This window comes from Seriola dumerili, unplaced genomic scaffold (genome assembly GCF_002260705.1).
Source record: "Seriola dumerili isolate Sdu_G_001 unplaced genomic scaffold, Sdu_1.0 BDQW01000432.1, whole genome shotgun sequence".
Taxonomy (NCBI): domain Eukaryota; kingdom Metazoa; phylum Chordata; class Actinopteri; order Carangiformes; family Carangidae; genus Seriola; species Seriola dumerili.
Window position 1 is genome coordinate 5642883 of NW_019174687.1, and position 14731 is coordinate 5657613.

General features: G+C 41.3%; 1 protein-coding gene across 1 annotated transcript in view; it reads left to right on the forward strand.

Moving 5' to 3' along the window:
* The window catches only part of pard3 (par-3 family cell polarity regulator), a 250040-nt gene that overhangs the window by 176297 nt on the left and 59012 nt on the right, over positions 1–14731 (forward strand). Inside the window, exons 22-23 of the mRNA XM_022761762.1 lie at positions 5972–6100; positions 13342–13623. Coding sequence (XP_022617483.1) covers positions 5972–6100; positions 13342–13623 — 411 coding nt within the window. The remainder of the gene's footprint in view (positions 1–5971; positions 6101–13341; positions 13624–14731) is intronic.

Sequence of the window (14731 nt, forward strand, 5' to 3'; positions counted from 1 at the left end):
CCAGCCCCATCTGTGTGTCTAGTCTGGATCACACACTCAACTTAAAGGAATAATCCACAAAAGATTAACTCAGTGGTCCATGTTAGTTCGTGAAAGCCTCAACATTCAGAGCAAATGAAGGTCAGGTAGATTTTAACCAGAGAAATTCATCTGGCGCACAGGAAGTGATGCGGTTAATATTTCTGGTTTGTTAAGACATAAATTCCCCTCAAATACTGTATTCTTCACAAGGACTTTATTTGCTCACATTTAGCTGACTGACTTGTCCAATATTTCTCTTTCGGAACAAACACTATTATTTATCTCTTTAAATATTGTAGCAATGTCAAAATTTATTGGAATTATTTAAGCCATTTTGCTTTTAAGAGAACTGATTGTTGGTTAGTTGCACATTCACCTTGTAAAGCAAACAAACTATTATTTCCTATTACTTGCAAAACTTAATATTCATGAGAAATATATTGGGAAAACTTTATTATTAATAGACCTCACATTTCAAATCCATGCCATGAGATCCACTGAAAACAAAAACATCATTTCTGGTATATGTCCTATGCTGTATTATTTAACATTGTTGTTTGCTCTTGAACTAAATAAGTTGGGTTAAACTTTCTTGTCGCAAAAACTCTATTCTTACCCCTTAATTTAAATTTTTAATGATAATGAAACTATTTAATAGCATTTTATTTTCAAAAACAAGTTGATCACAATAAAATTTAACATACAAACACATTAGCCATTATGCATTTATAAGGGCATGGAGAGAAAACATGAACAGAAACACCAACCATGCAGCCATTTTTCATTCTAACATGGGAGTCTATGGGGATTGACTCATTTATGGAGACAGCCTCAAGGGGCCATTCATGGAACTGCAGTTTTTGACGCTTCCACGTTGGCTTCATTTTTCAGCCCTGGAGGTTGCCACTTGGCCTAAACAGGCAAATATGAACGATGCAGTTTTACAGGATTAGACTATTACAATTAAATTATGAACGATTATATATGATTGTCATCAGGTCTTGTGTCTTCGCCTCAGACAGATGACTTTTTATGGCTTTCATGTAACACTACCCCTGAGCTTACCCTATAGGAATATTTTTCATAGTAGTAGTAATAGTTTTTATTTCACCTTTTTGTGTAATGTCGTATTGGGCCACATTAAGATGCTCAGAATATCATTGACAGAAAAACACATCCCATTAAAAACTGCATTGTTTGACTGACAGATAATATGAGGGAGCTACGGTTTAGCAAACAGCATAGCGGTGAGCACCTAGCAACAAACATGTTACTAAAAGGAAAGAAGAAGTTATCAGTATTTGCATGTTTGACTTGTGTTGGTGTCAACATGTCACGATGAAACAGCATGCATGAGTGTGTGCTGGCCCCAAACCAAAGAGGGTGGATGTGTCGAGAACGACGTTATAAAAGCCTATAAAAATGGAGCCCTCTCACACGACCAAATGTGATGTGAGCAAGTTAGTTCCCTCCGAGTGGCTCTACAGCGTGTCAAGAGCTCCCGATGGGTGTCGTGTGTTTGAGTCAGTGAGAGAGTGTGTGTGTGTGTGTGTGAATGAGTGAGTGAGTGAAGGCGTTCGGTGCAGGAGTGTCAGGGAGCTTGTACTTTGATGTGTGTTTGCATGTAGGAGGGATGGATCAGGAGTGGGAGGCCTGTAGAAGTCAGAAGAGTGTGTGTGTGCGTGTGTGATCAACAGAGCTGCCACCGCCTGACCCTCTCATGTCTCGTAGGCCTCACACTCAGTCCCAATCAAAGCCTCATTACCATCAACCCCTGCCAATGTAACAGCCTGCCAACTCTGTAGCCATCTCTCTCTCTCCCTCCCTCCCTTTCTCTCTCTGTGTCTCTCTCTCTCTCTCTCTGATCATCACTTGGACTCAGAAGCAACACCCAGTCTGTTAGCTTGGCATCTGCAAAGATGGTCGCTGCCCAGAAATTCGAGGACTGCGCTAATTTTGCAGTGGTTTTAGTGTGTGTGTGTGTGTGTGTGTGTGTGTGTGTGTGTGTGTGTGTGTGTGTGTGTGTGTGTGTGTGTGTGTGTACTGCCATGAACAAGTGAACAAGCCTGAACTCAGAAAAGGCTCATGCTGTGACAAGCTTCATGATGTGTTGTCATGATCTGTTTTTTGACCGTTCACGCCGTTGGGTTTTTCCAAAAACCTCTCACTTATATTTTTTTTAGTCTGAACTTGTTTGAGGACAGATTTGTCAAGGATTGAGGGACATTGATGTGCCATGCTCTGTTCACTTGAACTCAGCAAGATAGAAATGCATTGTCTGCAAGATAAAAAAAAAATCATGGTCCATTTACCTTTGTTAAGCGGTGAGCTGAATCCTTGCCAATTACAGATCTAAGCTGCTGATAATGTTGTTTAATTTCACTTCATGCATGTAATGAAGACTGTGCCTATAAATAAAGACATGGCCAGTGAGACATGAGGCTCTAATGCTGAAAAATGATGAGATAAGATAAGTTAAGATGGACCTACTCATCACCAGGTATACTTTGGCTTAGCTGTACCTTCAGCTCAGTGTCAATATTAGCACATTAGTATGGTAACAGTAGCATGTTAACCTACGCAGTTAGCTGGTCGACATGCTAATGTTTAGTATGCGTTATTTAGCACACAATCCTTTTAGCATTCTGTTGCTGTCTTTGTTCCGGTTATGTAAAAAACAAATTGTGATGTTTCACATTTGGCAATTTTAAGTTACTGTCATTCTTAATTGTAGCTGCTCATTTCAAAAATGTAATAACCTTTTTTTGTATTTCTGATTTAAGTGTGGAAAACTGGCTTTCAAAAAAGGTTTCATTCAATAACGTTTTATGGCAGGATGGCAAATGAATTCAATAACTTTCTCCAAGTGATAATTTTGGAACGCTAGGTGTCATAATTTAAAGGCGATATATGTACATTTTTGCTGTCGCTACATAGCCAACGTCAGCATTTACACCTGTTTACTTACCTGTCTAGAAGAAACATTATTCATTCCTTTACTCACCAAGAGCTGTCTCCAGTGGTGGAAAGTAACGTCAATGTTAACTCATGTTTTGCTTTTATTTCTATCACTTATTTACTTCTACTGAAGTTACCATGCCAACTAGCTAGCTCCGGTCTAGCTGGTCCATCTTGTCACTTTCAGATAGCGGGTCACTGTAGCGTCCAGTCAGTCCTGAGGAAGAAGTGCTGCTCAGAGGGCGTATTAGAACCTCTTGTATTGTAAACACAATGATGGCTGAAGCTCTCAGCAAGTGACCATCACCACCACCTGCTCACGTTACAAACAACATTTGGCAACATAGAAAACTGACAAATAGCCCATTAAAAATGGTCAATGAAGGTAGGAAATTCCTGCATTTATCACTGGTGTCCTTGACATCATACAGTGATCTTATTTTAGGGGCAGCCATTCTAGAATTTATCTTAAATTCACCACTTTGTGCTGTACTGACATCTCAGCTTAACCGACCTCTCAGCCGTGCTGCATATCCGGTACGCTTCCCAAAACTGCCCACAACACCAGTTGTTTTCACTTTTTGTGCTATTAAACGGATTAGCAGTGACACATGGGTGGTCTGCTGAATTGAATTAGCTGAATCCTTGACATTTTGAAGTTGTCGTTTGAAACCACAGAAACCTGTCAAGGCCTCATTATCAATGGCGCCGGGCTCACAAGACAAGGCGGGCCTAACTGTGCCTGGAATATAAGATTATTAAATGCCCCGGTGTCATGGTTAATACTCTGTCTCCTCTTCAAAGTTTTCCCATTCAGTCATAAATCTTGCTGTTTCTGTGTGTGTGTGACAAGGAGAGTTGGGCTGTTTTTTAAGGGGCTGTTAATGAAAGTTAGTGGTGTGGAGAGACAAAGTGTCAACCGTCTCTTTCTGTGATAGATCGCTCCTGCTCTTAGCATTAACAGCAAGCCGTCACTCTTTCAGACGGCGGCAGTTAAATTAATCAGGTAATGGACCTTAGTCTCTGGGCCTCCCCCCGCCCACACTGCAGTTTCCCCTCCTCGTTCCTATCTCTCGGTTTTTCTCACTTTGTCTTTTATACACTCTTTTATACAATCTGTTGTCATTTGAGGGTTTCTACTCGCTATGACACCTGAGGAATAATTTTGGTAGCTGTATTCAGTAATAGAGTTGCCATGAGACGTTTAAATGTCTCATGGACAAAAAGAGAAACAAATTAATGGACACTTGTGAGCTAGTTATTGTGCCATTGACAGTACATATCACATGCTGTCTGTGATCATCTTGGATTCATTTAATATAAGAATTTTAATCAAAAGCCCCACGCTGAGACAACGGCACTGTGCAGTGGTGATCAAATGACCAAAATACTTAATGAGAGGATATTTTATTCCTTTTTTTCCTGGTATGGGTCACGGGCCGTTTTTATTTTCTAGACTGATTCATTATCTTTGTCTCATTCTTGGTTCAGTCTGGCTTTAATTCACACACACAAATAAATTCTTTAGTCACTTTCTCTTCATTACTATCATCCATTCTTCCATTTCCATTTTCCCCATGTCAACTGTTTGTTTTTCACACCCAATATTGTACAGTTCTTTTCTCTCACTCTCCCATTCATTCTTTTTTTTTTTTGCCTCTCACCTTTTTTCTTCCCATGCCATGTTGTTTACTTCTTTCTGTTTTGTTTCTCAGTGTTTCACACACTCCTACACACTCACACCAATGAGTTTTCTCTGCAGATTCATTTGCTTGTTTTTGTTCTTTTCTTCCGGTGTTTCTCTCATTGATTTACTTTATATCCCTTGTATTCAATTCTCTTTCTTCTGCATTGCTTTCGATGCACACATACGTACACACACACACCCCTCACATCTCAGTGTCTTTTTCTCTTTTCTCTCTCTCTCTCTCTCTCTCTCTCTGACTCATATCGAGTCAATTTACACTTTTTCTCTTTAATTCTTAAACACACACATACTCCACTCTTTCACTTCTTTGGTTTGCTTTTGATCTTGTGACTTTCACTTTCCTTCACCTACTTTTTTATCTTTCCTTTTTTTTCTTTTTTAACTTTGTCTCTCTTTCTTCAGTCACTTTCACACACTCACACAAACACACACCTCTTGGGCTTGGCTTTGTATTCTTCACAGCAGTTTAGTTCCTGATTTTAATGTTTCATTCATTGAGTTTCTCTTGCGCAAGTTCATTCTTTTTCTCTCTTGTTCACTGTCCTCTGCCTGTGTCATTAACACACACACACACACACACGCACACACACACGCACACACACGTTGTCTCTTTAGAAGTCGTGGATATTCTCTGCGGACCAATTTCCCTGTGAATAATCATGGAGGTTCATTGTGGAAGCGAGTGCGGTGCCAAAGTCATTTCTTCAACAGGCTGCAGCTTTATACTGAGTCAATCAAGCTGAAATATCTCTGCAATGGCTCCTATTTCGTTAAGCGTCACTCCCTCCCTATGAATATAATTACTGTGATGGGGCCGCGTCTACGCCTTCTTCGTTTACCACTCCCAACTTTAAACGAACTGAATTGGGTTTGAAGTTGTGAGAAGTACTTTTTCAGATGGTTCATTTGAGGGCTCGATCAAACCTGTGGGGTGTTTTTTTTGTGTGTGTGTGTGTGTGTGTGTGTGATGTGATCAACAGACAACATTTTCAGTCAGATCAGTATCTGAGCGCGGGGGGGGGGGGGGACCGTCGAGGTTCTGGCTGACAGCAGTGTGGTTTAAGAGTAATGTCTTGCATTTTATCAGCAAACCTGCTGGTTCACTTCAGGTAATAATAGGTGAATCTCTTAGTTTTAGATTATCTAAAAGATTTTCCTTGAAATCATTCTGTTATAACTCTCTAATCCACACCAGAGTCTTAAGTTAAACTGTAGTTAAACCTCACATTATAGCTGCATAGGTATACTAAACAGGTATTAATTTGGCATGTTTTTATGTTGCAGGTTTGGGAAGCACCGAAAGGACGAGCGGCCGGGCGAAAAGATGGATCGTAAAGGCTCCAGCAAATGGAGGCCTGAGGAGACGCAGGTTTCTGAGGAGGAGACAATGAAGATGAGGATGGAGCAGGAGAGGTAAGGTCTTGATGATGTAGCTCCTGCTAAATGCTGTTACATTTAGTTCTCTGCTGCAGGTGTCGCAGGGAGTGTAGCTCCTTTTGTCTCTGGACCCCCATGTCCTTTGTTACTCTGGGATCCAATGTCAAACAGGTTACAAATTGTCATAATCTTGCAGCTCTACTGAGCTATAAGAATCAAAGTGAAGCACAAGTGAATAAAATAACTCGTATTTGCTCTTGGGGATCACTCACAATGTTTTCAAGCGAAAAAATCCATGTGTTTTAATAGCCTTGATCACAGCTCCAAAAGTGCAAATCCAAATTAAAGCTTCTATGTTGTCTGCCCTCCTTTGCCTCTCTTAGCCTTCCTTATCTCGACTCATTAAAGCTGAAATGCTCAAACTAGTGGACGACAAAATTAATTTTGGCTAAGGCTTGTAAAGCCTCTGGTACTGCTCCCTGCTTTGATATATATCAGTTAATATGCAGCATGTGGCCAAAAGTATACGGACAATGTTTCATCCAAAAAAAAAACGAATTGTTGAAAATGTGTTTCCAAAAAAAAAAAAACACAGGCTAGGAAGCCTTTGCACAAGACTTTTGGAACCTGCTGCAGGGATTTTGCTCCCATTCAGCCACAGGAGAATTAGTGATATTAGCCACTGATGTTGGCCTGGCTCATAATCTGAGTTTCTCTTCATCTCAAATGGCTTATGATGGGGTTTGAGGTCAGGGCTCAGTGCAGACCAAAAACAAAATATTCCTCCATGGACCTCATTTAGTGTTCTTGGGCATTGTAATTAGAAAACAAAAAAAGGGCCTTACCCAGACTGTTGCTGCAACGTTGGAAGCAAATTATTGTCTAAAATATCATTGTATGCTGTAAGAATTCCCTTAATTGGAAAGACCAAAAGTACACAGAAGTATATGGACAGGGATGTTGTACCCGAGTTATGGCTGCTACTACTAACAGCATGATGAGGGAAACAAGGAGGTCGTGACCACAGTTCAGTGTTTTTAATCCTGCATAACAATCAGAGTGAATGAATTCCCTCTACTATGTTTTATAGACTAAATAACAAGGGTATGTTCTATATATTTAATAGCTGTGTTTTAATGGTTTAATAAATTCAAATAAACTTTTTTTTTTTTTTAAAAAGAGCAGATACCGATAACAAAACATAATTTCTGATTGCTGTTATCAGGTGGTTTCTCAAAACCAAACAGCCCTGAGACATCATGTCTCACTGCTTCTCCGTCTCCCTCTCTTTCCACCAAACTAAATGTCAGACGGGCACCGTGCCAATATTTTTGGGGGCAGCGGTTTATAAATGCCAAGGCCATTACAGCCCTGCCAGCTAATTAATTCCCATGCTCTTGGTGTAGGGGCAGGAGTCATTACTCCCCTCAGTTGCTCGTTATGAAAATTTGGTTTGTAATTTTTTCTTTACGCCTGCAGAGCAGATAGTCCAATAATATGATAATAGCCTCGTCTTTATTTTTAATTGGCATTAGGTTAACGCAAATGCCACGTCAGATGATTTGGTTTGTTACGCCGGGTATCGTTAAAAGTTCAGAATGGTCTCTTTGTATGTTAATCCAATCTGTAACTTGTCTGTTATTTCCTGTCCTCAAATATTGAAGTCACATGCATTTATTACCATGATGGAGCTGCGACCATTGTGGACCTCTGGACTAATACTACTGTGTTATTTCAGGCATGAGCAGCACAGATAACATGTTCCCTTTTCTACCTTCATTCAACTCATTGTGCAGTTTTACAGTGTTGTCAGGATACAGTGGACTCAGTTGTACTTTTTGCGGTTACATTCTGAATTCATAGTAGATTAAAGTCGATTACATTTTCCCTTTTGTGTATCCTTCAAGATGTGAAGCTTTTCAATCTCGAGTTTCCTTCTTGTGTCATTAAAAGGAATATTATCTATTAATCTGGGTTCATTTAAACCTTCAGCACATGATGTAAATGAATTGAATGCCACTACATGCTGGAGTAGGCTATGTGACGTAAATCTGTTTGTATCAGATATAGTAATACCTGTCATTACACAAAGTAGTGTAGAGAAGTAGTGTCAGTGTCATTTTACACCTGTGTCGTCTTCTTTTTCTTCTTTTGCCTCTGCAAGAGCTGAGAAGTGGGTGGGTCAGTTATTTTTCACATTTCAGTTTTGTTTTGTTTGTTAGTGTGTAGTGGTTTTGTCATGTAAAGCACTCAGGGCAAGAAAGAGCGAAGGGAAATCGGGCACAAGGCGGGATGAGAAACCAAAAATCAGCTAAATGCACGTAGGAACTCTGAGCATTCACAGAGCAGGAAGTATCTGGGGATTGTCTGACAGTAGTTCTTTAAATCAGTGCAATAATTATAATGTTCAGGGTGGGGTGTTTGACTCACTCCAACCAAGCGTGCCCCACCTCCCTAAGCACCTGAAAAGCACAAGCACGCTTCTCTCTCATTTGGATTTAACCATTAGCTGAGATGCACCGATATTGACGGGGAGATCCCACAGAGGACTGTGGAGGACTGTGGAGGACTGTGGAGGACTGTGGAGGACTGTGGAGGACTGTGGAGGACCATGGCTCCTTCGGCGTTAAACAACAATCCAGTTAGCTGCATTTCGCCAAGCTGCTCCTCGCGAGGGTTCAGCTGGGAGCTTTGGCACCTTGCTGCAGAGCGCCTATTGATTGGCGACTGCCAGAGGCTATGGTTAATCCAGCTGTGATTGACTAGATGGATCACATGGTTTAAGTCTCATGTCCCAGTGGACTCCCACCCCAACTGAGACAAACAAATCTAAACAGACAGCTCAGACAGCTCAGACAGTGCACTGATGTTTGCAAGGGGGGTAATGCATGGTCATTTGAAGAGCACATAAACATGCATACACAGTATGGAAGTGATGCTTCACTGTTGACATCAATGTACTGTATATGATAATGTGTTTGGCCTGAATCAGATAGTTGCCGTGTATTGATTGGAAACATTCACGGTTATTTGAGTACATACAGTTGCTAGTTCTCACTAGCTTATTTTCTTTAGTAAAATTAAGGTGTTTGCTAATGCTAATGCTGCTGTACTATCCTTAGCTTTGCTTTGGACAATGCAACATGCTACATCAGAAACTGCAAGGTATTCTACCTGGCATGTGTGATTGCACCTGTTTGATTGGCCAACACAGTGGGTTGCCAGATGATATTGGCCTGTATTGTGGCAAAAAAAATTGAGCCAACATAACACTCTCTTTTGCCAGAGCTATCTGTACACAAAGCACACAACACTGAACACATCAGGCCCTGTATGAATCCAGTGTGTGTTTTAAGAGGCAGCCACTGTTCTGCACAGTATACCAAGTCATTTGTCCCAGTGAACTTCCCTTGACCCAGTCGCTGCTGCTCAGCATCAGCTCTTCTAATGTAAAATGTATTCTCGTGGTTCCTTACCATTTAAGTGCAACAGAGAAATGTCGCGTTCTTAAAAATGTCCAAATTTGCTTCTGCATAGCTGGGTTGACCCATATGAATTATCAAATCCCTGCAATATTCCCCTTGAAGAACACAGCAAGTGCTTCAAAAGTGGCTAAAATTTCTTCCTCCAAACCATGAAACATTTCCAGATATCAATCCAAAAAGGATTTTCAGCAGCCATCTTATCCTGCTGGACCTTCTCCCTTCATGTACTTCCTGCCTTTCTCTGTGGTCTATCAGTTATGTCAGCATAGGAAGGTTTATTACACAGCGGGTAGAATAGCACATAATGGACTATTGTTCTGACTCGATGTGGTAGAAAGGTCACTCGTCAAACACCTTTCTTCTACCATAATGTGCCATCCTGCCGCTTCTCTCCCCTTTTATATGCTTTCTCTCTCTCTCTTTCTGCTCTGCACTTTCCTTTGTTTAACGTCTGACTCTCTTCATACCTCTCCTGTTGCTCTTCTTTTTTTTTTTTTCCATTTACCCTTCATGCTGAGAGTATTTTCATCTCTCATCAAGGTTAGTCGTTAGAGAGAAAACAGGGTTTCCCTTACGCAAATATTTTGGGACTGAGAGGTTAATGATTAGGCCAAGTGTGGTTTTCCTTCCTCTCCCGTTTCAATCAACGTAATTGTATTTGTGGAACAGTTTTAGCCACATTGCTTGTTAAGTGCTTGTCATATTGACATAGATAGAGACTTTGTCTGATTTTGTCTCAAAGGAATACTCCTGTTAACACTTACTTCCTGCATGCGTTAAAGGTGGCTCAAAAAGGTTTTAAAATTTTGAAGTCTTAGTGAAAGATGGCAGCTGTAGACATCCAGGATTCAAACCAGTTACAATGGATTCTAGTGGTGGCACAGATCCACTGCAAAGAAAGATTTTCAGAGACAACCATAATCTACTTTTCCACCGTCAATATAAACTCAGTACGTTCTTAATACAAGTTTTCCCCAAAAATATGACTGTTACACAGCTTCCACTTGTCGCTAGTTGCTAACTGTTCACTTTGTCTGCTAATGTAGTGTAGGTGGTGACTGCTAACATGCTAGTGATGAATGCAAAATGTATATTTATCAATATTTTGTTAGAAAAATCTATTATTTGTGACAGGAGACATTGAGAGTGGATGACAGTAAATTCAACCCAACAGAGTGTGTGTTTAATACTTAAAACAAAATGATTTTTTTGTGTGTGTGTATTCCTTTGAAGGAGCTATTTGTAAGCTTTGCTATTGCTGCATAGCTAACATTAGCATTAGCAGCTGTTTACTTACCAGTCTGGAAGAAACATTACAAGTTCAGCATCAAACTTCATTCTTTTACTCACCAAGAGCTGTCTCCGTCGGTAGAAAGCAACGCCAGTGTTATCTCTTGTCTCTATTGTGTCTGTTCTTCTAATGAAGTTAGCATGCTAACCAGCTAGCCCCGACATGTCTCGTCACTTTCCGATAGTGACTCTCTGTAACCTTCTGCTCAGAGTAAGCGTTATAACCTCTTGTCTTATAAACACAACGATGGCTGAAGCTCTCGTTAATTGTCAATCACCACCACCTGCTCCCAGCAAGACACCACGTTTGGCGGCAGACAAAACTTACTAATAGCCCCTTTAAAGTTGGTTATTGTTAACTGTTTTAATAAGTATAATTAACTGTGATTGTCAATATGAAAAATGTTAAGAGTATAACCAAACTGAAACAAACCTGAACCAAAACCTATCCATTGATCAACAGATCAATGGATAATAAAATACAGTGCATATACTGTATTTCAGGCCTGTTTGTAGGTTTCCGTCCTAGCCGTTTATTCAGTACTTCAACTCTTTAGATTTCAGATTGTGTCCTTTGTCACATAACACAACTGGTTCAAAGCTGCATCCTTCCTCACTCAGAAACTGGCCCCGTTGACCCCGTCCAGGGCCTCGTTATGGAATGGGGTCTGCACGGCGAAGGCCAGGCGGCTGGATTGGTATGTCTGGCCTTATCTTATCAGCCACTGTGCTTGTGTATACAATCAGTAGCTGCTCCCACTCCTGCTGCTGCTTTCTCTGATGGAAAACACTGTTTTTCCTCTGGGTTTAAAGATAGATCCCTCAAGGGCCCTGCTTCCTTCTGCGCCATTAGATAATTGCTGAGTCCACAAATAGTACAGACGCAGTGTGCAAATCCACAAGCTTTCATCTGACATAGGTTGAGTTGTCGGAGTAAGTGTATATTTTGCTAAAAAAGATTGTTACCCCTGTCCAGATTCAGTGGGGAGCTGTTAGTTATCAAGTTCATTAGCAGCCTTATTTAGGTGTTTTAAAGTAATCCCTCTCATTTCTGTTCTTTTAATTCACATTGTGCTCCCTCCAATGGGGAGCTCTCCTTATCAGACTTATTGTTTCGTTATGCACAGCATGCAAATTTTCTGGAGGAAGCATTTCAGATTTCAGCCCGCTGTGTGTTCAGTGAAGTTGCACCCCCTACCTCGCCACCACTGCGGCTGTCCCATTCGCTTTCTCGCTGCCATTAAAAAGGGGCCTGGAGAAAAGAGAGCAGTATGATAATTGGTAGTTGTAAAGCTCTGATAATTGGCATGGCTGTAATTATGGGGCTGCGCAATAGGTAGTCCCCCTGCTGTAGAAAATGGTGTTGCCAGTTATTCACAAGATAATGGCCTAAAGAGAAAGAGTGTACGTATGATTTCTGTGTGTTTTAGTTCTTCTGTGTGTGAGACAGAAAGGTGTCAGACGTGTGTGTGTGTGTGTGTGTGTGTGTGTTTGAGAGACACAGAGAGAAAAGGGTAGCAGCTATACATTAGCAGCACTCTGAATACAAAGTGCTTTCTTTGTTCGAGGTGTTGAGGGGGCGAGAGACTATTATGCATTGTTTATGGTATTATTCATTGGGGAAAAAAAGCATAAATAATAGACTCCACATCTTCTCTCTTTTCTGTAATGGAAAGCTAAAAAGGCACAGTAAACAATCACTTGCAGATGTTGCAGCGGTGCGTCTGGTGTTTTGTTAATGTGACACCTGAGGTTTACAGCATGTGTATAGAGCTTTAGCAACATAAAGGTTTCACCTGTGCAGTGCTAAATATGTAATATAATATGTTTACATCTTTTTTTTTCTGCCTGTATCCTGCAATAGTATTTCTTTTATGTTGCTATTATTGTGCTGTTATCAATATATAAATATAGTATATAAAAATATATGTTTGCAATAGCCCTTTAATGTCACTTACAAGAGGTGCTGTAGCTCAGGGTGACAGTACCTCTTTACTTTTCATTCCACTTACTGAGGCTGAACTTTGACAAATGAGACTATTTCAGACCTTGAAATGTTTGTATAATAAAATACAACTCTCTTATAATATTTAAAATGACCAAACTCAGGCTTATTCTTCTGTCAGTCTCCCCATAGTCAAGTCAATATGGAAAGGACTTTCATCTGAGAGTAAATGAACTGTAAATGTTACATTTTCTGGCCAATTTGCTTTACAACAAAAAGCAGCATTTGCAGTATGCTTGCCAAGGATAACACAATAAAACACAGGTGTATTTGATAGTCCTTGATACATGAATGTGACATGAATGTGTAACAATAACACATGGAGGAATTTGGTAACATAACAACAGAATGCAGTACAGTTCAAAAACTGCAAAGATTTTTAATAGAGATGGCCCCAAGCTACACAGGACTGTATTTATTTGGACTTAGTATTGAAGTTTCAGCCAGGAAATCTAGACTTTTAGCATCAACGTGTCCTCCATCATCTTCCTCACCAGGATCCAGGCCAAGACCAGGGAGCTGAGAGAGCGACAGGCCAGGGAACGGGACTACGCCGAGATTCTGGACATAAGCCGCACGCCGGAGAGGTCCTCTGAGGAGGAGCACACGTACGCCGGAATCAACCCCCTGAACAGCTCCGTGGACAGCGGTCACAGCCGACCCCACAGCCCCCGAGACGAATACCCCCACATCCATCCACACCACCAGCAGCAGCACTCCGATTCCCTCTACACCCAAGTCAGCAAAGCTCGCAATGACCGGCCTCCATCTGCAGACAGGTAGGGGTGGATTTAATGCATTTGTTTCTAGATTTATTCTCTTAGAGCTTGATGCGAGGGTCGATTTTCCTTCCTTTTTTTTTTTTTTTTTTTTTTTTTTTTTTATAAAATTTTGTGACTTCTTCTTATTTTAAAAACAAACTCCTCAGCTGCAGCCCACGTCACATTTATTTTCCTTTTGTTGCCGACTGTCTTCCCTGGGGAAAAAAAATGAATTAATTACCTGGTGACACTAATGAATTCCACTGGAGTCACATTCCCATTCAAGATGCCATTTCCGTTCAGACCGGGTCACGGGCTGCCATTCACAGTTCAGCAACCTTTATGCCTCCCAATTCAGAACCACAGCCCAGTGGTGGTATTTTCAGGGAAAAGGTCTGTCTGGGGGCCCGATTCCGCCTCGCATTCCCAGCTCTTGTAACTCTGAGGCAGCATTATTGCGCAGAGATGGCAGGCTGGCTATCACACCTGGAGGAGAAAATAATCACAGCAACAGAAGGCAGGTGGTAAATGTCAGCTCGCCGACTGCTAGACACAATGCGCCAGTCTCGGGGGGGGTGGGGGTGGAATTACTCTGGGGAGGTAGTGAGTGAATGGAAAACCTTTGAATACCTGTCTCTCTTTCTGCCCCGCTTGACCTTTTCTACCTTTCTTTCTCTCTGTCTTTCATTCTCTTGTTGATTTCACCTCGTTGCTGCCTCTTCACTTTGCTGCATTTCGCTGCCTTTCTGTGAATGTATTCCGTCTGAGCCCATGATTGACAGCTGTCACTCACTTAGAATAATCACCTTGGGCTGGCACTGAGATCTTTTTCCACTGTGCTCTTGCTTTCTCTTCATTTACAGCAGCCAAGCGGCGTTATGAAACTTAAATACCAATGCAAAGTCCACTGCAGTGACAGCCAGCCAAGTAAAAGCCTGAATCTTCTAAAAGCCTGCGTCTTGTCAACAGCAGCAGCAGCAGCAGCAGCAGTTGTCGGCACTGCAGGTCCGTGCTGAGTTGCTCCCAAATCCTCCTCCGATCAATGAATGTTGAGTTTCGTGGCCCCAAGATGGATTTGGGAAACTCGAAGCCAATCGAGGGAAGCCTGCAGCGCAGCAGAAACACA